This window comes from Podarcis cretensis (genome assembly GCF_951804945.1).
Source record: "Podarcis cretensis genome assembly, chromosome: 10".
Taxonomy (NCBI): Eukaryota; Metazoa; Chordata; class Lepidosauria; order Squamata; family Lacertidae; genus Podarcis; species Podarcis cretensis.
This window is the reverse complement of record NC_137179.1, coordinates 22574803-22595761: the sequence shown is the minus strand read 5'-3', so window position 1 is coordinate 22595761 and position 20959 is coordinate 22574803. Positions and strand designations below refer to the sequence as shown.

Here is a 20959-nt window from a genome sequence, read left to right as displayed (position 1 = left end):
TCCAGGGTGACCAGATGTCCAGAGCAAAAACACACACACAACAACCCCCAAAACCCAACAACTAAAAATAAGCCAAGTAGTTTTGCCATGAGGGATTCAACAAGAAATGCTACATTGGGTCATATAAGCCTGGATGGGTAATAAGACAATAATGAAGTCTGTTGCAGCTGTTCATTAGTTTGAACGGATGTAGTTCACCTGGTAGGTTTGGACTAGTCTTATCTGCTGTAAAGAAGACATTGAAGTCATCCGAGATGCACCAGCTGAGGAGATGTCTTCTATGATCATTCTATTTGGAAGGTCATGTTTCACAGATGACCTGTCTATTTACCATCCATCCCGACCCCCTGAGTTTGTTCAGCATCCCTCATCCCTGACGGATTCAGGGCACAGAAAAGAAAGTCCCCCTCCATGCAGTGCATAGCTAAACTACAGAGCTCGCTCTCACAGCAGGCAACACCCATTTCGGTGGTTTTAAAAGAGGATTGGACGAAAACATGGAGGAGAAGGCTACCAATGGCTACTAGCCATGATGGCTTTGCTCTGCCTCCACGGTCAGAAGTGGCCATGATTCTGAATATGAGTTGATGGAAACTGCAGGGGTGAGGAGAGGCCTTCTGCTAAGGTCCTGCTTGCGGGTTTCCTAAAGCTTGACCACTGGGAGAAGGGGATAATAATAATAATAATTATTATTATTATTATTATTATTATTTATACCCCGCCCTTCCCGGCCAGAGCCGGGCTCAGGGCGGCTAAAACCAATAAAATCACAATAAAAAACATGCTGGGGGGGGGGACCAATTTAAAATACAGGTTAAAATACAGCCTCATTTTAAAAGTAGCCGATAAATCAAGACCATAAGGGGAGGGAAACATAAGGGCCAGACTGTGCCTTGGCCAAAGGCCTGGTGGAACAGCTCTGTCTTGCAGGCCCTGCGGAAAGGTGTCAAGTCCCGCAGGGCCCTAGTCTCTTGTGACAGAGTGTTCCACCATTTTGGGGCCAGTACTGAAAAGGCTCTGGCCCTAGTTGAGACCAATCTAACCACCTTGTGACCTGGGACCTCCAAAATGTTATTATTTGTGAACCTTAAGGTCCTCCGCGGGGCATACCAGGAGAGGTGGTCCCGTAGGTATGTGAGTCCTAGGCCACATAGGGCTTTAAAGGTCTTTAAAGAATGCAGGACTAGACGGGCTGCTGCCCGGACCCAGCAGGCTCTTGCTTTAATATTTGTTGCAAACCACCCTGAGGAAAGATGGGAACACAAATACTGTAATGAAATAAGCATATAAATTTATTAGCAGCAGCAGCAGGAGTAAGGATAGTAATAACATGATAGTGCAGATCGGGGTGGGAAACCTTTAGGATTGTGGGATCCATTTTGCTTTTTACCTAAAACTTTAACAGCACCCAGCCAGAGCCAGGTGCGAAAGACATACAGCCCTAGAATACAAGGTTGCCTCTGAACCCATTCTGAACCTAGGAGTTTTGTTTTGCGGAACCAGAACTGAGCTGATCTCCTCGTCCTTCCTTTTCTTACTGAAGTTCTCACCCTGGTCCAGCAGGAGGATACTGTAGATAGTTTTCACTCAGGTCCACATATGCAAATAAAGGATCAAAAGTGATGTTCAGTGATTGGATAGTTACAGAAAATGGTTACTGTTGCGTTCTAGTGGAGCTCTATATAAGCAGGTTGGCTGAATCCCAGGTGAGGACGGGCAAGCCTTTTTGCAGTTGTTGTTGCTGCTGCTCTTGTGAAACCATTGGAAAAGATTCGAAAACGTTCATTGAATATACAGGAAACAATTGTGTACAGCTGAAAACGTTGGCAGCATTGAGATAAATTCAACAGTGTAAATAAGTTTGGATCAATGCAATAAGGGAACACTGAATGGTTTAGTTTTTGTAAAATATGCAGGGATTTATGATATGTTCATGGAAAGAGAAGGGAAGTCATTGATATTTTAAGGATGTTAAAGTATATTTTAAATTGTAAAACAGAAAATTCAACACACACACACACACACACGGCTGGATTTAGGTTTGATGAGGCCCTAAGCTACTGAAGGTAATGGGGCCCTTTATATGTCCAGCTGTCCTTTGTCAACAACAAATTGTCGCTTTTTTGTGTTGAATATATGCTATATGGTAATTTATGGACCTAACGGGTATCTAAAGCAATTTGCACATAACAAAATATGTATTTTATCAAAGTAATGGTTGAACTGAAATACAATTAAGAAGTATTTTAGGAAGCAGGCTAGCAGGCGTTACTTACATCATAGGAGCCTACACAACACAAAACACTGTTGCTGTATGTAGGTTTTATTTTATTTTATTTTATTTTATATTTCTTTTTTTTGGAAAATGTACATCCAGTCCCTCGCCCCTTTAAATTTCCTTTAAAAAAATTTGGGGCCCCCAAGCTATAGCTTGTTTAACGTATACGTAAATCCGGCACTGCACGCACAAATGAATGAATGAATGAAACCATCGGGAGCCCGCGATCAACCCCCAACCACCCACGGATCTACCAGTGACAAGATCCCGACGTGGGGAGCAAAAGAGGTTCCCAGGGCATTTCTTGTCGGGTTAGGTGGGTGTTTGCGTGTGCGCGTGCTGCACTCATGAACAGTCCTCTCTCCGCGCCGCCTCCGTTCGGGACAGCGCCTTTTCTCTCGGGGAAGCGGCCCGCGCGGAACCAAGGCGAGGCGGCTCTCTGTTTCCGCGGAAGGCGGCGGGAAAGGAGCCGCGCGGCGCCCGGAAGCGGGAGGCTTCTGCCCGGGAGAGGCTGCGAGAGGGAGACGGAGACCTCTTTGCTTGCGGCAGCCTCGGCCCCGGCGGAGAAGGAGGAGGAGCCAGAAGGGAGCGCGGGGGCCGCGGAGCGGAGGCAGGCTAGCTAGCCGGCAGGCGGCGAGAGGCGGCTCCACTCGTCAGGTGAGGCCGCACGTTTCAAAAGTCAGCGGAGGACCCGCCTTTCCCTCGTGTCCTGCCTTTCCTACGAAGAGCTCGGGGCCTTTGGGTGCGGGTGGGTGCAGGGCCGGATTTACGTATAAGCTAAAAAAGTTACAGCTTAGGGCCCCACTCTCTTGGGGGCGACCAAAAAACAATGCACAATTCCAAAATATGAGATAAAAAAACAAATAAAGCAACAGTGGTAAATTGCTTTAGATACCTGTTAAAGGTAAAGGTACCCCTGCCCGTACGGGCCAGTCTTGACAGACTCTGGGGTTGTGCGCCCATCTCACTTAAGAGGCCAGGGGCCAGCGCTGTCCGGAGACACTTCCGGGTCACGTGGCCAGCGTGACATCGCTGCTCTGGCGAGCCAGAGCCGCACACGGAAACGCCGTTTACCTTCCCGCTGGTAGGCGGTCCCTATTTATCTACTTGCACCCGGAGGTGCTTTCGAACTGCTAGGTTGGCAGGCGCTGGGACCGAGCAGCGGGAGCGCACCCCGCCGCAGGGATTCGAACCGCCGACCTTTCGATCGGCAAGTCCTAGGCGCTGAGGCTTTAACCCACAGCGCCACCTGCGTCCCAGATTACCATATACAGTAGCATATATTCAACACAAAAACAGCGACAATTTGTTATTGGCAAAGGAGAGCTGGACATATAAAGGGCCCCATTACTTCCAGTAGCTATGGGCCTCATCAAACCTAAATAATATGAATAAGAATAAGAATAAATTTTTATTTGTATCCCGCCCTCCCCAGCCAAATCCGGGCTCAGAGCGGCTAATGTCATAAAATCCAGCCCTTTTCTTTCAAAAAATGATATTGGCGAAGCTTACCGGAAGAATAAGAAATCAGGATAACATTTTGTTACAAAAGAAAGTTAAAATGGTTTATTGAATATTTACAGATAAATGATAAACAAATAAAAGCATTGTCAGGATTATTGTAATAACCTGCAGTTTTATAAGAGTTTCATATTTAAAGAAGATGAATAAATTAGTAAATTAAGTTTATTTGTATATGCAGAAGATATTAAAAACAAATTTAAGGAACTGCAGAAAGGGGGAGGAAGTCAAGTTTTGAAATGTCAAAATGATTGTTAAAATTAATGAAATGTATAAACTTGAAAAGTATAATTAATGAAATGAAAACCACAAACAAAACAAAAAATGATCTTGGCAGCAGCAACGCTGCCAGATAGGCAGGGCAGAACTGCCGTGTCCGTGACTATTTATGCAGAACCTTAAAGACAAGCCCGTTTATTGTGGTGCAAGCCTTTGTGGACGGCAGTCTGTGTCATCATGGAATCGTGGAGTTGGAAGAGAAGCACGAGGGTCATCCAGTTTACCCCCAGGCAGCATCACCCATGGTCAGGGCAGATGATAGCCCCAACAACAGATGGAGAGCTACAGGTTGCCCACCGGCTGGCATAGACCATGTCAAGCATGTTGGTATAAAAGCAGCTTTACTTGTTCCTAGGGTGCAATGATCAGAGGTTCAAAAAATGCAGAGCAGAAAATCTGCAGATGGAATTGCTGCCTGACCATAATTTCAGCCTCATTGCTAGTTGCCACAAGGGCCCATCCGTAAAATACGTTGCATGTCAGAAAGCTAGGGGAAATGTGATGTCTCTAAACAGAATAATAATAATACTTTAATTTGGGGGGGGGGGGGGAAAGTGTCAGTAATTTTAACTTTCCATAATGTGTGTGTGTTTTAAAGAAAACCAGTAGCCTCCAAGGGAGGAACATTCTGTTCACAGAACCTCTCTCGTTGATACTGATTTGAAACAAACAAACAAAATGTTTCCTGTTTCAAGGGAAAGCCACTTGGCGCAGGCTCAGACAAATTTAGATATGGTGCCAAAAGGTTCTTTTATGTATGTGTATGTGTATATTTCCGAGTCATTTAGCCTGAACTGCTAGAATCTTTGAAAATGAAAGGTGGCAACCTCTATTGTGGAGAAGCATGTTTGTTAACACTAAACTTGATGGCTAAATGGAGCCTCAGTGTTTGGAGGAACACACACAGACATATGCAGAGAGATAGAGAGAGGGGGGGGGGGTTTCCATATTTTTAAATATTTTTTAAAAAATTCAAATCCAGTACAGATATAAACTGGGACAAAGATCCACAGTTAAAAGGCTTGTTGAAAAAAACCAGGTTTTCAGTATTGGAAACAATAGAGATGGCACTTATCTGACATGTAATTGGCAGTTCCAAAGGGTAGAAGTAGCATCAAGTTAAACTCAGGGAGACATTTTTCTCATCCTTTAATATTTCCTGCCATTATTTTATTAACAGGAAAGAAATAGATGTTTAGTGTTTAGTGAACATTGTAACCATTTCCTTGTTCTCAGGTGATATTCATCTTTTATTTACTGTTTACCACACAGATGCTCTTCCATGCTGTTTCTTTGCATCGGAGTCCCCTGTAAGGTCTGCTGCAGAGTAAAACATAAACATGGCCAAGGTTATCAAAATGTTTCACACACTCAGAAATCACTGGAAGAAGACCACCGCTGGGGCCTGCCTGCTCACCTGGGGAGGAAACTGGCTGTATGGAAAACACTGGTAATTATTTCATTGGATTGGATCCAAGCTAAGACAGTTTAACTTGAGTTCTGTTGTTTTCAAGGGGAACTAAATTCAACTACCTGTATTGAACGCTTAATCTTTAAAATAATATTGGAAGTTTTGGAAGGGCATTTGGGTTTGTTCATTGTTGTTTTTTCCCTAAACCAGAGTCCAGGGCAAAATATAAGTGACACATATATACTGTTCTCCTGATTATTTTTGCTTTGCCTTACCATAGCCTTGGAAAGCTCTGTATTTAATTGGAGCAGTGACACAAGGTAGGGGTGCTTAGCCTTTCCGGTTATGGGCTGCTTTCCTGATCAAAAATACTTCCAGACAGTTTTTCTTCCATTGGTGGGGATGGTACATGAAAGGTCCCTTGTGTGAAGAGATCAGGGGAAATTTTGGGTTGCAAATGGGTTCAGCACCCCTGCACCTCTTCTTTGATAAAATGTGAATTCCCTTGCTACTGCAATGTACTAAAAACAAAGACCATTGGGAGGCACTCCACAAGTTTGCAATTTTAAGGAAGAGGACATTTATATGTGCATAAATTTGAAAATTAGTTGTAAAATAGTTTTAGCATTTGATCAGCGGGTGGCTACAGACTGGTTTTGTGCATCTATAAGTTGTGAGATACACAATTATTTCATATTCATTTCTTTGGTACTGATATGGCAAATTGCTATAATGAAATTGATAGATGTGTTTTAGATTAAATGAAACTGTCATGGACAGGATTGAACAGTTTCCCCCTGGATGCTTTAACGGCATAATTTTTTCAGGTTTGCAAATAATAAAAAAACAAAAGCTCAGACAGTTTAATGACACACTTTTTATCTGCTGCTAAACATGCTATGCTATGTAAGTCTACAACATAATGTGTTTTAAAATGCTACTAAGTGGTTCTGCTGGTTTGCTTCAAACTTGCAGTGGTATTTTACTATGTTAGTAGATTATAAGGGGTTGGTTAACATGAAACTAAACCATGGTTTAGTATAAGGGTTGTCAGCCGTTTTAGAACTGTGGGCCCATTTGGATTTTTTAGGGAGTGCTATGGGTGTCACGTGGGTGGCGCTGTGGTCTAAACCACAGAGCCTAGGACTTGTGATCAGAAGGTTGGCGGTTCAAATCCCTGCGACGGGGTGAGCTCCTGTTGCTCGGTCCCTGTTCCTGCCAACCTAGCAGTTTGAAAGCACGTCAAAGTGCAAGTAGATAAACAGGTACCGCTCCGGCGGGAAGGTAAACGGCGTTTCCGTGCGCTCCTCTGGTTCGCCAGAAGTGGCTTAGTCATGCTGGCCACATGACCTGGAAGCTGTACGCCAGCTCCCTTGGCCAATAAACCGAGATGAGTGACGCAACCCCAGAGTGGGCCACGACTCGATCTAACGGTCAGGGGTCCCTTTTCCTTTACTTTGGGTGTCACCACCTCTCATAACTTCTCTCCCCTCGACTGGATTGGGGCCACCCCACTCCCTGGAGAAACAGAGCGAGAAAGCATTCGGACATACTTCACTTTTCCAAAGGATCTAGTTCCAGTGGAATTAATCAGCTTTTAAAATCATGTAGAGCTGAAACAGAAAGTGAAGAAGAGCATCAGTCATCTAACTTCGCCTTCAGTTCCAAGGGAGCAAAAACTCACCATCCTAACCACTGCATGACTGTTTGGAAGAAAGCAAGGAGGGGGAGGCTGAGATGCTGCATGAAGCCCATCGTGGCAGCCCCTGGCATAAACTATGTTGGCCTCAGCTGATCTCCAATCTCCCTGCATTGAACTAGTCTGAATGGGGCCTCCAAATGCTTTTGACTGATTGTGCTTGGAAGTCTCTCTGGGATCAAGAACTCTGGTATTGCAGTTTTTCCAATCACAGGGAGGCTTCATTTAATCTCTTAGAAGCTCCCTTTGGACCCTGCCACTCAGTGAGGAAGACTGGGGTGGATCAGGTAGGAAATGGGGTATTGGTGCTGGGAATGGCTTTTGCCACCTGCCCTGTTCCCCAAAACACACAGTTTATGCCCTTATCACACAGCCAAAACCCACTGAAATCAACCAAGCCAAACCACTTCAGGTTCAAACATACACTGGAAAAAATGCAGTAAGAAAATATGAGTATTTTACATCTAGGTGAAAGGCAGATGCTCACAAAGAGGGGGAAAGAGAAAAGAGAGAGACAAAGAAGATTTGGGTTCTTAAGTCTTCCATGTAGATTCTGGCAGGACTTGCTGTAGAAGAGCTTGGAAAACAGGAGGGCTTAATTGGCAGCAGTTTCTTGAAAAGTGATCAAACAACAGAGCAGATGTGGTTTGCAAGTCAACAATGGTTCAAAATAATTTGGCTATATTTGCATTTCCCTGAAACTATATTAAATGTGCAAACAGGGATTAAAATTAAAGCTTCTTGCTACACGTTTTTAGAAATGAGTACAGTGGCTTAGGACCTTATGATGAATATTTCTTCCAGAGAAAGCAGAAATGGGAACAGTAATTGGGAAGGAATTTCTTGCATTTTCTTGTAATAATACTTACGCTCCTAATTTTCTGAATGAAATAAGGTGGTTGCTGCTTTTACAAACTGAAATGAACCAAGAAAACACACCCACCCACCCACACTATACATGCTAATGAGCTGGGACCGTCCTAACCCACCGGACAAAAAATTGCACTGTCTTTGTCTAGGAATGCAGGGAGAGACAGAGGAGAAAGCAGAGGTTTAAGCAAGGTTTTGGTAGAGTGAGAAGGGAGTTGAGAAAGGGTTTTGACTTTGTGTTGTACCCAAACTCCACTATTTCTCCTTGTTAAACATTTTTTTTCTTTTCTGTTTAAAGACCGCCCAATGTTCATCCCTTCCTGGGGTATTCAGACCTCTCCCATTACCTTGCCACTGCTTTTTCCCTTTCATAATAACAATACTAATAATTTTTTTATTATTATTTATACCCCACCCATCTGGCTGGGTTTCCCAGCCACTCTGGGCGGCTTCCAACAAAATATTAAAGTACAATAGTTCAGTGTCTATCCCTTCTGGCTTCCATGTCACAGGCTTTTTTTTTTACCTTATTCAACCTACCTTTTTTTGTTCCCCTACCCCACCCAGACTTTATGCAAATCCAGGATTGTGATGCAGCGCACCCAGTCTTTCCAGTGGGGTGCTGCACAATGATGGCCTAGTGCAAATATAGTACAGAGAGAAATGTAGAACCGTACATCTGAAATATTAAGCTTTTTGAATCTTGCTCAACAAGGTAGAGTAGACTATATGTACATAGCCTAGCAACTGTGTTTTGGTCGTTGCTGATACTGGAGGCTGAATTACTATGCTTGAGGCACTCTTGACTAGACTTATATAGTGTCCTTTTATAGCAGATTAAAGGTTTAGTGAAATCTTGTCCTTTTTTCCTGACATAGTTGGAGCTTCTGATGCAAAGGGTGCTGCTTTAGCTCAACATTGCTTTAGATTAGCCTTTGACTTCCTGGAATTAGCTGTCTCAGGCATTGCTTGTTCATTTGCTACTGAGGAGGACTTCTTCTGGGGGGAGTGCAGAGATCTGGTGCCAAAACCGGCTCCAATTAGCTCTTACTTATTCTTGAATAGCAAAACCCTGGGCTTTGGCTGTGGAATTTGAAAGTCTTATTATTTTGAGCAGCATTACAGGCATACGGTGCCTGCTGTCTTACACAATTCAAAAATGAAAATTCCTGGAGCTGCTATTTGCCCCATGATACCTGCAAGTTTTCCTCATGGGGCAAATAGCTTCACTGGGGAGAGGATTTTAATGGAGGACTACGGTCTGATGCAAAAGGGTTACATCCCAGTGCCGTGATCCCAGTCTTCTTTGGCCCCTCTCTGGGTGACGTCTGATTATTTTTTAAATCACAGGAGATGCTCAGCATGGGTCTCCTGAATCGCATACAGTAGTGGTGCACTTTTCTAAATAAAAGTTGAAGGCACGCTGGAGGAAACACAGGCATTCAAAGTGAAGAAGAAGAAGAAGAGTTTGGATTTGATATCCCGCCTTTCACTCCCTTTAAGGAGTCTCAAAGCGGCTAACATTCTCCTTTCCCTTCCTCCCCCACAACAAACACTCTGTGAGGTGAGTGGGGCTGAGAGACTTCAAAGAAGTGTGAGTGGCCCAAGGTCACCCAGCAGCTGCATGTGGAGGAGCGGAGACGCGAACCCGGTTCCCCAGATTACGAGACTACCGCTCTTAACCACTACACCACGCTGGCTACTGAGTGCATCTCAGTAACCAGTGCATCTCAGTAACCAGTGCATCTCAGCACCAAGTATGACTGAATTATTCCTCATGCAGCAGTACAACAGAATTGCTTGACCTGACAGGTGACTGATTGGAAAGTGGCAGGAACCTTTACTTTTATAAGCACACCCTAGTTTATAGTTTGGGAATTGCCAAATTAAAAGAGTGTCTGTTACGATGCTTTTGCAATCCCTTAGTAATACTGGGCGGCAGTTTGCTAAAGACAGCCTACTAGTCACAAGAAAAATGCATGCTGTTCTAGTGTATCTGCATCTAGGTTGGACAAAAAAAAATGTACCATGCATTTGATTATGTATTGATTATGCTGTAGAAAATGCTGTCACAGCATCAGGGGTCCCAAAGAAAGGCATCCTGATTGCCTTGGGATTCAGGCATGTTTGTAATAATTGGTTGGTGTTTTGCTGGATGGTATGTATATTGAGAAGGGACGCGGGTGATGCTGTGGGTTAAACCACAGAGCCTAGGGCTTGCCCATCAGAAGGTCGCGGTTCGAATCACCGGACGGGGTGAGCTCCTGTTGCTCGGTCCCTGCTCCTGCCAACCTAGTAGTTTGAAAGCACATCAAAGTGCAAGTAGATAAATATGTACCACTCTGGCAGGAAGGTAAACAGCGTTTCCATGCGCTGCTCTGCTTTGCGAGACGCGGCTTAGTCATGCTGGCCACATGACCCGGAAGCTGTACGCCAGCTCCCTCGGCCAATAAAGTGAAATGAGCGCCACAACCCCAGAGTCGGTCACGACTGGACCTAATGGTCAGGGGTCCCTTTATCTTTATTTATATTGAGGGTGGGACAATCTAGAACATCTGGAATCTAGAAATTGCCAGGAAATCCAATCTACAGAGAAAATCTCTCTCTCTCTCTCTCTCTCTCTCTCTCTCTCACACACACACACACACACACACAGAGAGAGAGAGAGAGAGAGAGAGAGAGAGAGAGCGCGTACATGTAATCAAGAAACAACCCTACATGCAGATTTACTGGCATAATAGTGATAATGAGCTGACTTTTTACTTTGGAATAATCTAGCATCATTGTTGATGGGTGATTGCCTGATAAAGGGCAATTGCCTGCTATAAAGGAATGTGCCTAAGTGGGACTGAAACCACCTATTTCTGTGTGCACAGTCTCGCAGACTGGCTAGTAACCTTCTAGTAGCCGTTAGATTTCAGGACTCAGAGTTGGGGTCAGCAATGCCTATTTTTATGCTTGCTTCTGTACCCTTTAATACCTGCCTGAGTCCTACATTTCTAAATAAAAGCAGTTGTGTGGTGGCACCAAAGGTCTCTTATTCAGAGGATACTTGCCATGTTTAGGCTGCCTTGGACGTCCAACCATTTTGGGGGAAGGAATGGCTTGAAACAATAGACTTGTGCACCAGCTTTTCTGTTTCTGATCACCCACAGCCTCTGCTATTTGTTCTCTCCAGTGCACAGCAGAGTGTGGCTGTTTTATTTGGAATCACACTGGATTTTAAAAGGTTTAGGCACCATTCATCTTACAAGGGGCCAACTCTTTATTAAGGGTTGGGCAGCTTTAGGTTCCACGGAAAAATATGCCCAGAAGAAGTCTACTGAAGTATTTCTTTTTCTGCTCAGCCTTGGTGATTGTGGTCTATCCTGGGCAGCTGAAAGAGGAATTGGATCTGTATTGATCCTGGTTTGGTTACCTAAGTAAACAGAGGAATCCTCCTGATTTATCTCTGCCAATTTTACCGGCTCACCAAGCCTGCCTAGTTATTTGGAAAATAATTGTGAAATTGGATATCAGAGAAGCAGCATTTCATTAGCTGGAAATAGCTGAGCTTTGAATTTGTTTTTTGCCCTATGCGTAGCAGCGATTGCAAGCCCTGAAGAAAAGCTGTGGCTGTAATTGCTTCACACTTTACCTGTGATTATTGTCATTGTGATAGCAGAAGCCCATTGGCTTTCCGAGGTGATGATATCTCAGCCAGCTGGTAAATTCACAATCATGTTAGCTGCCCTCACTTTGCTGCTAATTGGGAGCTTATTGCATTAGATGCCATTCCTCTTAGTATATAATAGAGAAGATTCTCCAGACACTGTCCTGGTTCTCTCTTGGATGCCAAGTGAAAACCTTATTTGCCCAAATCTGTTAAGCTCATGCTTTAATTGTGTTTATTTTTATGATGGACTTACCCTAACTACTCCAATTTGCTACTCATGTAGTTATCGTATGTGTGATTGCTTTTTATGTCTATATGCCGCTATGAGAGCTAGGCTGAAGAGTGGCTAATATATCAATAAATAAAATAATAGTAAATGAATTGACTAGATTGGTTGGAAGTGCAAAATCCATGCAAGCAGGAGCATTTATGGACCTAGCCCCTTCCTTCCTGAATGGATGGGGGTTGTCTTCATGTCCTGTTTCTGAGCTTCCCATAGACATCTGGTCGACCAGCCACAGTATGGAACAGGATCCTGGAATCCAACAAGGCTATTATTATGGTCTTCATAAGACGTGGCACCCAAAGCTGATGGCTGAGTTTTTGGATCTCTGGATCTGGACCAGAACTACACAATTGCAACTGGAGTTTCCAAAAGCAGAGAACGCTTTTGCAATGTCTTGTGTGTACAATCCTATTTCCCTTCATGGATTTCCTTTCATATGGATTGGTGTAATTTGGACGCAATCCAGATAAATCAGGTGATTGTGTGTGTGTGTATACTCCAGGTGACTTATTTAGTAAGACTAATGGAAATAAATGGGACTCGAGAGCCCTCGCTTTCAGCAGGCTGTGCCTGCCACTTGCAGACCTGCAAGACGAAGTTAAAATAATTAACATCCCTGAGCCCACCCATTCTTCACAACCTTGTCTCAAAGGTCAGTGCTGTGGCTTCTAACCTTGAGACTGGTGCTAGTCCAATTTCAGCATCCTCTGTAAAGCTTCTCTTTCTCCTGACATGGAGGAACACCAAACGATTATAGCAGGAAGTCAATGAAAACAGTTGATGTGGATGCATTTATTGCATTCCTGTTGCCCTACCACTGTGTATCATCAGCCAAGACTTACTTTCCTTAGGCTTTGCTAGCTGATCAGATACTTAGCAGGTTCGATGGGGAATCTTCTAATAAGAATGGTCTCTCTCGTGTTTGCTTCAAAGCTTTCACATGCTGGGGGTAGGGAGAGGTGCTGAGAATTTTGCCCTTATAATAAATACATGTTTGTTTGCGGTGCCTCTCTGTACATGGGTAGATAAGATGGAGTAGGGCTGTCCAATTCATTTCGGCACTAGAGTTGGTTTTTAAGTAGTACTTAGTAAAAATTACTGCAATTAGTCAATAGCCTGCCATTCTTGTAAAAAAAGAAAGAAAAAAATGTTCCTGTTGCTTAACACACATGATTTATTCCTTTGAATGTGAAGAGCAAACATTATGTTAAGGGGAGCGCTACTGCCTCTAAGGAAAACTTTGATAAATATTCCAATTAGGCATGAATTGGAGTAATATATTATTTATGCGTTCTCTCGCTTAGGAAGCTTATTTCTGTTTGTCCCATTATTTTCACTAAAGGTTTCCTATTGACAGAGTTTCTCTCGCTGCTTAGTTTGAATTTCTCCAGATTGATTCTTCATCTAAAATCAATTTTCTGTAACGTGAGAAAAGCTATCGTGGCAGTAAATGCTGGTAAGGCAGAACAAGTTACATGGCTTTAAAAAGTGGAATAAGTAGAGAAAGAGGGGGAAAGTCTGCAAGCGAGTTGTTCTGGAATGAGCCCCGTAAATTGCTGCGTATTAACAAAAATGTGCAGCATATCATCAGAGCGGAATTGAAAGGAGTGCTGCCTGGCCCTTTTGGCACGAAGAGCCAAGGAGAGCACTGCCCTGCTGTAAACCAAGTGAGTTCTCATTTGCCCTCTGGCCTCCTCCAACCTGACCCCAGCCACTCTGAGCTGCAGGCAGGCAGACAGGCACCTCTTGGGCTTTTACCAGCTTGGCCCTTAATCCTTGAGAGATGAAAGCCGCAAACCCAGAACGCTTCAGGCTGCACAAATCAGAACAGGGATGCCACTGCCACAGAGAGAGGTGCTTCCAAAAGTTGACTTTCCTCTATCTCCGTTCTTCACCCTTGAACTGAATAGCACTTCAAGCCCCATTTTAATGACTATGTGGAGAGTTATCTTTGGAAAATATGGCTAAGTGGAGCAAAGAGAAGCAGCGAGTTTCCATTTATTTGTTTAATACGTTTATATCCACCAGCTGTTGAAGGTTACCAGGGCAAACAAGAAATACAAAGTGGACTAGAATATAGATGCGCATTAAAGTGCAGTGGGCCAATTTTTAGGATGCTCATATGCCTCCCTATTGCAGCCTAAGACAGATGCTGATCCAAGATGAAAAGAGCAGGACTCTTTGCTTTATTTCAGCTCAAACCTCATTGCTTATCTCCACAGGTTGCCCCTCAGGTTTCATTGTTCACTTTTCTAAGCCAGGTGTGGGGAATTATCACTGTGTTTCTCAAACGTGGGTCCCTGGCTGTTGGTGGACTACAGCTCCCATCCTCCCTAGCTAGCAGGACCAGTGGTGATGGGACTCGTAGTCCAACAATAGCTGAGAAACATAGCAGAGATGTGGTTGAGGAAAACATCAGAAGGCTGTATTCTCTTGTAGGCAACCTTCTGGGGACCCCATGTCACTGGTGGGCAGGGCCAGAGGTCTTTACTGATTTCCCTGCCATGACACCATCTTTCCATGTCAGGTGTTTTTTCACTTGTGCCTGAGACTTGCAGAATGGAGACATTTTATATTATGGCAACATAAAAAATAGTCAGGTCCTTGCCACCAAGGAACTTACAATGTAGACAATGTAGACAATGAGGGAAAACAGCAAACAGGAGAGGGAGACGAGCAGGGAGGGAAGGATATTGGCAAATGCAGGTGTACCTTCTTGGTAATTTGATGACTATATGCACTTCATTGGTAGTGCTGCAGCTAGCTTCTATCTGAAAAAGGAATAATTTGGCCACTGATTTGCTGGGCAGTTGGTTAATTCCACTCACAAGTTAGACCGGAGGAATTTTGGTCAGTTACTTCCTGTTTATACAATGGTGCGGTTCAGTTTGGTCAATTAAGTAATCACATTGCGGGTGGAATCTGGCTCTTGGTAATGAAGACATGGTCCAAGAAGTGACGAAAGATAAGGTGGCATCAAAACGGTGACATTTAAATAGTATGTGTTTTTGACAAGTAGCCCCTTTGGAAAGTTTGGTCTGTGTTTTGTGTGCCAAAGCAGTAGAAGTAGGTATTTTTAAATGCGTGTTTCCATCTATTTATCCCTCCCCTCAATTTGCGCTATCTAAAACACTGTTCTTTTTCTTCTTCCCGCTCCTGATAGCGATAACCTGCTAAGGAGAGCTGCATGCCAAGAAGCCCAGGTAATACCATTTAACAAGATCAAATTAGATTAAAATCCTCTCCTTATCTCTCTTGTGCAGGATTCTGGAGATTCTCCCAGCAGGTCTCCTCTACGTGACTAGCCTGCCAAAGGGACTCTCTGTATTCTTCTGCTCAAATACCAAAAGACACTCTCCCCCTTTGCACCTAATTACGCCTCAGTTCAGTGCCATCACAAATTATTCATGAGCATCACAAAAGTGGAATATATTCGGGAAGAGTTTGGGAAACTTGATTACCTTTATTGCTTTTGTTAGGTAAACTTGTGGGCCAGCAATGACAAGACTGAAAATTCTGGAGATTGAAATCGCATTTCATCAACTGGCAGAATGGAAAGCAGCTAGCATGTAGCTTTTCTTACTCTGATTGGACCTGGTACTCTGGTACCTGTACAAAAAGGCAGGACCAAAAAGTTCCAACGAAGCAGGAAAAACCAAATTGATTTTATTATTATTGGAGGGCACTCTTTGTAGTCCCAAATGCCCTTGAAGTTCGGCTGGCCCTGAGGGAACAAGCCTTTAATATGTCAGGCTCTGACTTGTGGAACTCATTTCCAGTAGAGGTATGACAGAACCATCCTGCTCATTTAGACGTCTTCTAGAAACTATTAATTTGACAGGCCTTTCAAACCTAAGATTCTTTGCCAACCAGCTCTTAGTGATGTATTTGATACTTTTATTGTAATACTGTGTTCTTAATCTATTACTGCCTTATGGTATTTATGCAAAAGTGCAGTTTTAAAAAATAATAATGAAAAAGCAAACAGATACCTGAAATCATGTTTTCCCCTCCTTGTTATAAATTTTCATAAACACCCAATTGTGCCTTTTATGTGGAGTACCCCCCCTCCTCCATTTTTTATTTGTAGTTTCTCTGGCCAAAGATTTATGGCCATCTCATTGGCCATTGGGAAATAAAATACTTCGGATTCTGTCTGAAATTTGTGTCTTTTGTATTTTGCTGAACATCCAAACAGATGTGCATATTCATTTTGGCAAACACAAATTTTTAAAATACTCCTTATTATGTTTCCAGTAGTATATTGCAGCACTGTAACATGGAAACTGCCCTTCTTTGTGGTCTGAAAATGAAACTTATACTTCGGGGGAGTTTATTAGGACATGAAATTCAAAGGGGTGAAATAGTTTTTATCACAAGGAGCAATGGAGGTCTGATTTGCACATGCAAATCCACACTTGATGTTGCAGTCATGTGAATAACACTTGAAAGGTGCCATCACAGATGCAGCGCCACAGTCATACTGGCTGCATTTGCAGATCTCAATAAACCAGGGTCGCTGGTTTAGTAGGAATGAGTTCACGTTGCCTGATTGCTCCCACTTCGCTTCTCCCTTGGCTTGAGCAACAGAAACAAACCACCAAGCCATACTGAAGCTTGACTTCCTGCCATGTCCAAACCTGGAATCTTGTTCTGCTCCCTCACAAGCTGGGATCGCTTGTGTTCTAGCCATGGTGGCCATGTTCTGTCTTTATTGTCAGAACCTGTGTGTCTCTGAATACCAGTTGCTGGCAATCACAGATGGGGAGAGCACTGTTGCACTTAACTCTGCTTCACCTTAACATCTGCAGGTGAGGCAGTAGATGTGCTGGACTGTTGTCTTGCCCTGGTAATGGACTGGATGAGAGCTGACAAACTGAAGCTCAATCCAGATAAGACAGGCACTGTTAGTGGGTGGTTCCTTAGCCTGGATGGATGGGAGACTGCCTGCTCTTGATGGGGTTACGATTCCTCTGAAGGAGCAGATACGCAGCTTGGTGATACTTCTAGATCCCTTGCTGTCACTTGAGGCTAAGGTGGCCTTGGTGGCCATGGAGTGCCTTCCATCAGCTTCGGCTGGTGGCCCAGCTGCTCCCGTATCTGGACAGGGATAGCCTAACTTCTGTTGTCTCTGCTCAGGTAACCTCTAGGTTACATTGCTGCAATGCATTATATGTAGGGCTGCCTTTGAAGATGTTTCAGAAACTTCAGCTGGTGCAGAATTTGGCAGCCAGGTTGCTTACCAGGGCAAGACAGTTTGAGCTGTATTTTGTATTCTTATTTTGTATTTTTCTGCCTTGGGATATTTAGTTGGAGGGCGGTATACAGATTTAATAAACGATGATGGCGATGATGATGTTCTGCTTCCCATTGGCATCTGGTTGGCAACTGTGAGAACAGGATGCTGGCCTAGATTAGCCCTTGGCCTGATCCAGCTGGGTTTGTCTTCATGCCAGCCAGCCTTAAACCTTGGTTTGATGTTTGATTATGAATCCGTGCTTCTTAATAAACCAGGATCCCAAATATGGACATCACAGGGAAGCCAAGCTTAACCCTGGCTTATCATGGTTTGTGAATGTGTCTGTTATTTCACTTACCTTTGAGTCAAACAGGTTTAGGGAATATTCAGTTATTGTCTGCAATGTTGTTTTAGTGTGTTTGTGGGGTGGGGGTGGGGAAGTAGTGTGAAGGATGGAATGATCAAACAGGAAATAAAATCAGTTTACAAGCGCCTACCCTGCAGCCAATGTTTTGGGTTAGTAAATGATTACAAAGGGTCTTGAAGTGGTTTGTTATTTTAGTCTTCCTCTTTAAAACTCGAAAGCATGAGAGCAGAGCCTGCATAAAAAGCAAGTCTGCCAACAGTATAATTTGTAGAAGAGACAGGTTGTTTGTTCAGAGCAAGCAAATATATCACTCCCCCATCAAGTAAATAATTAGATGTTTCTAACAGCTGTAACAGACCTCAGAATTATGAATGCAGACACTCTTTTTCCATGATTTCCCCCAAGAATGCAAAAGTAATAGAATTAATCACTGACTTTTCCCATCTGTTCTTTAGATAACCTGCCAGTTTGATTTCCTCTGTCCTTTACCCCCATGAATCACTGTTTCTCGCATGCCTTCTGCCTTCTCGTTTCCACCGCGGTAAAATAAATAGAACAGAGTTGAGCATTAAATTCTAACAAATTTTTTAATCCTCTACTCTAATAGCCTCAGTGATGCTGATAATTGCTATGAATTGCTGCTTTGAAAATCTACAGAGCTCTCTTAAAACAATTGCTTCAGCTGCCTCGCTTTATATCTCTTCACCAAAAGTGTTGAGAATAAATTCATTGATTATTATTATTATTATATTTGCCTGGGGCCTATACTTGTCACGCAGTTTGCATCAAAGTGGGACAGAGAGGCAGAGCAAGCTGTCAGTGCATAGGGCTCACATTGTTTTCAGTGGAACTAACTGCATACAGATGTACCTTTGCCGTTCCCTTGCAAGTTGTCAATGTAAGCTGACTAGAGTTTGCAGAACATAAGGCTAAATTAGGCATCTAGGTGGCCTTTTGCTGGCTGCTGGCTGGGACCGGAGCTCAGTAAAGTAGTCTTGGCTCCCCCCTCACTGAAGCCATTTGTGTGGGGTGGGGGAGGGGCCCTGTAATCCCTGAAATAACACAGAATTGTTGAGCACCAAAAACAGACAGATTTTTATTCTTTAATAATGAGATGCTTTCTCTCCATTATTAGGTGTTTGGCAACCAGATTCTTCCTTCCAGCATGCAGATCAAGAAAGCAACAGTGTTTCTCAACCCTGCAGCTTGCAAAGGGTAAAATTCCCTTTCCCAGCCACCTGGCATCTTTTCATATACAGTGGTTTTGCTTTCATCAGGGCAAGACATTCATGGGAACCAAAGCCTTACCTATCCTCCCCTGAACCTAATGTTATCAAACTTATTCAGCTGATTAAGAAACCACAGTTAAAATGGGCCTGCTTGCTAAATTTAACATGAACTCCAAATCATACAGTTCTTCTCACTCCCCTCTCCCACTCCATATTCCACCTTAATGTCATCAGCATTCCCACTCTATGAATGAGATTAAGATGTTCCGAAATAGAGGTGCATGCTCAGATGTTGGGCATGCTGATTTAGTGCCCCTGAAGCCACGCTGTGCCTATTTTCTGGTTTAATGGTAGCAAATTGCCGTCGTGTGCAAAAGCTATTTCAAGCTCAAAGATTTAGCAGGCGTATTGGTTTTAAACACATTGGGGCTTTTTTTGTCAATGAATGTGGCTCCCGATGGCTGGCATCTTCACCATCATTTTACTATTTATATGCCGCCCATCTGACTTGGTTCCCCCAGCCACCTTGGGCAGCTCCCAACAAAATATTAAGAGCAAAATAAAACCTCAAGCAGTAAAAGCTTCCCTGTACAGGGCTGCCTTCAGATGTCTTCTAAAAGTAATAGTGAGGATACAGCCAGAAGGCCCTTGGAGCTGGACCTCAGCTAAACGATGGGAGTGGGGATGCTCCTTCAGGTATACTGGGCTGAGGCCGTTTAGGGCTTTAAAGGTCAACACCAACACTTTGAATTGTGCTCGGAAACGTACTGGGAGCCAATATAGGTCTTTCAGGACCGGTGTTATATGGTCTCGGCAGCTGTTCCCAGTCACCAGTCTAGCTGCTGCATTCTGGATTAGTTGCAGTTTCCAAGTCACCTTCGAAGGTAGCCCCATGTACAGCGCATTGCAGTAGTCCAAGCGGGAGATAACCAGAGCATTCACCACTCTGGCAAGACAGTCTGTGGGCAGGTAGGATCTCAGCCGGCATACCAGGTGAAGCTGGTAGATAGCCGCCCTGGACACAGAATTGACTTGTGCCTCCATGGACAACTGAGAGTCCAAAATGACTCCCAGGCTGCTCACCTAGTCCTTTAGGGGCACTGTTACTCATTTTAGGACCAGGAAGGGATTTTTTGCTTAGGAGGCCAAGCCACCCCGCTTAAAAAGATTGTCTCATTGACCTAAACTGCAAATTCTAGCTTAGGCTTATTATTGATAGGGGGTAAGTCTTACAAACGACACATTGTTTGGAAGATGTCCCTTACTTAAAGTCTTGTTTTCTTTTCCCTGGGTGCTCAAAATAATTTTTGCAGGATAATTCATAATTAATACCATGCTTATTTATTATGCAGCAGCAGGCATTAAAATGCACGAGAGCATTACCAAAACAAGGTCAGGTGAAGTTTTTGTATTAATGTTGCTGAATAATAATAAAGCAAGTGATATTTCTCTTTTAAAAGTAGAATTTGCATCTTACCAACCGAGGGCAAGTATTCCATATCTCATTAGTTGGGTAATAATACATTATTTGCTTGAGGGCTTATTATTTGGGGTGGCAGGCAGGGTTGTTGGGGGGAAATATTTAAAGTTTCTAAAGCCATAATAGAAAAGTGGCGAGATGAGCATTGGACTAGGGATGACGGGACATAGCCATGAAGCTTACTGGCTGAACTTAGGCCCCTCACCATCTCTCAGACTTGTCTACCTCACAGGGTTGTTGCAGAGATGAAGTAGGGGCTTGGGAACACCTTGGAGGAAAAGAGGAGCAAAAATATAAAGTATGGTGATGGCACAGGATTTCCATCCTTGAATAATTCGAGTTCAGAAGGACTTCCTTCTGAACTTACTGTTTGCTAGTAAATAGCTTCTTTTTTGAAGAAAAGAAAGTCCTATGCTGATGCTCCCTAAAAATGTCCCTGGCAACACAAGCTAGTAGCAGTGAATTCACAAATTCACTTATGAACACAGGGCAGTGACTTGTATCGCCTCATAATATGACCCTTTGCTGTGAGCCATTGAGAATCACTGTGGGGTAGCAGTCGATGTGTTGGAGTAGGACCTGGAAGACCCGGGTTCAAATCCCTGCTCATCCGTGAAGCTCACTGGATGATTTTGGGGCAGTTGC

General features: G+C 43.6%; 1 protein-coding gene across 3 annotated transcripts in view; it reads left to right on the top strand.

Annotated features, from left to right (window-relative positions):
• The first annotated feature begins 2699 nt into the window (after positions 1–2699).
• The window catches only part of AGK (acylglycerol kinase), a 38277-nt gene continuing 20017 nt past the window's right edge, over positions 2700–20959 (top strand). The window contains exons 1-4 of one of the 3 annotated variants that reach the window (XM_079992864.1): positions 2707–2935; positions 5351–5528; positions 15163–15202; positions 18741–18820. In XM_079992864.1, coding sequence (XP_079848990.1) covers positions 5419–5528; positions 15163–15202; positions 18741–18820 — 230 coding nt within the window. In that variant the 5' untranslated portion in view covers positions 2707–2935; positions 5351–5418. Of the gene's footprint in view, positions 2936–4240; positions 4402–5350; positions 5529–15162; positions 15203–18740; positions 18821–20959 lie in introns of those variants that run through there. The other 2 variants (XM_079992863.1, XM_079992862.1) reach the window with 2 other exon arrangements.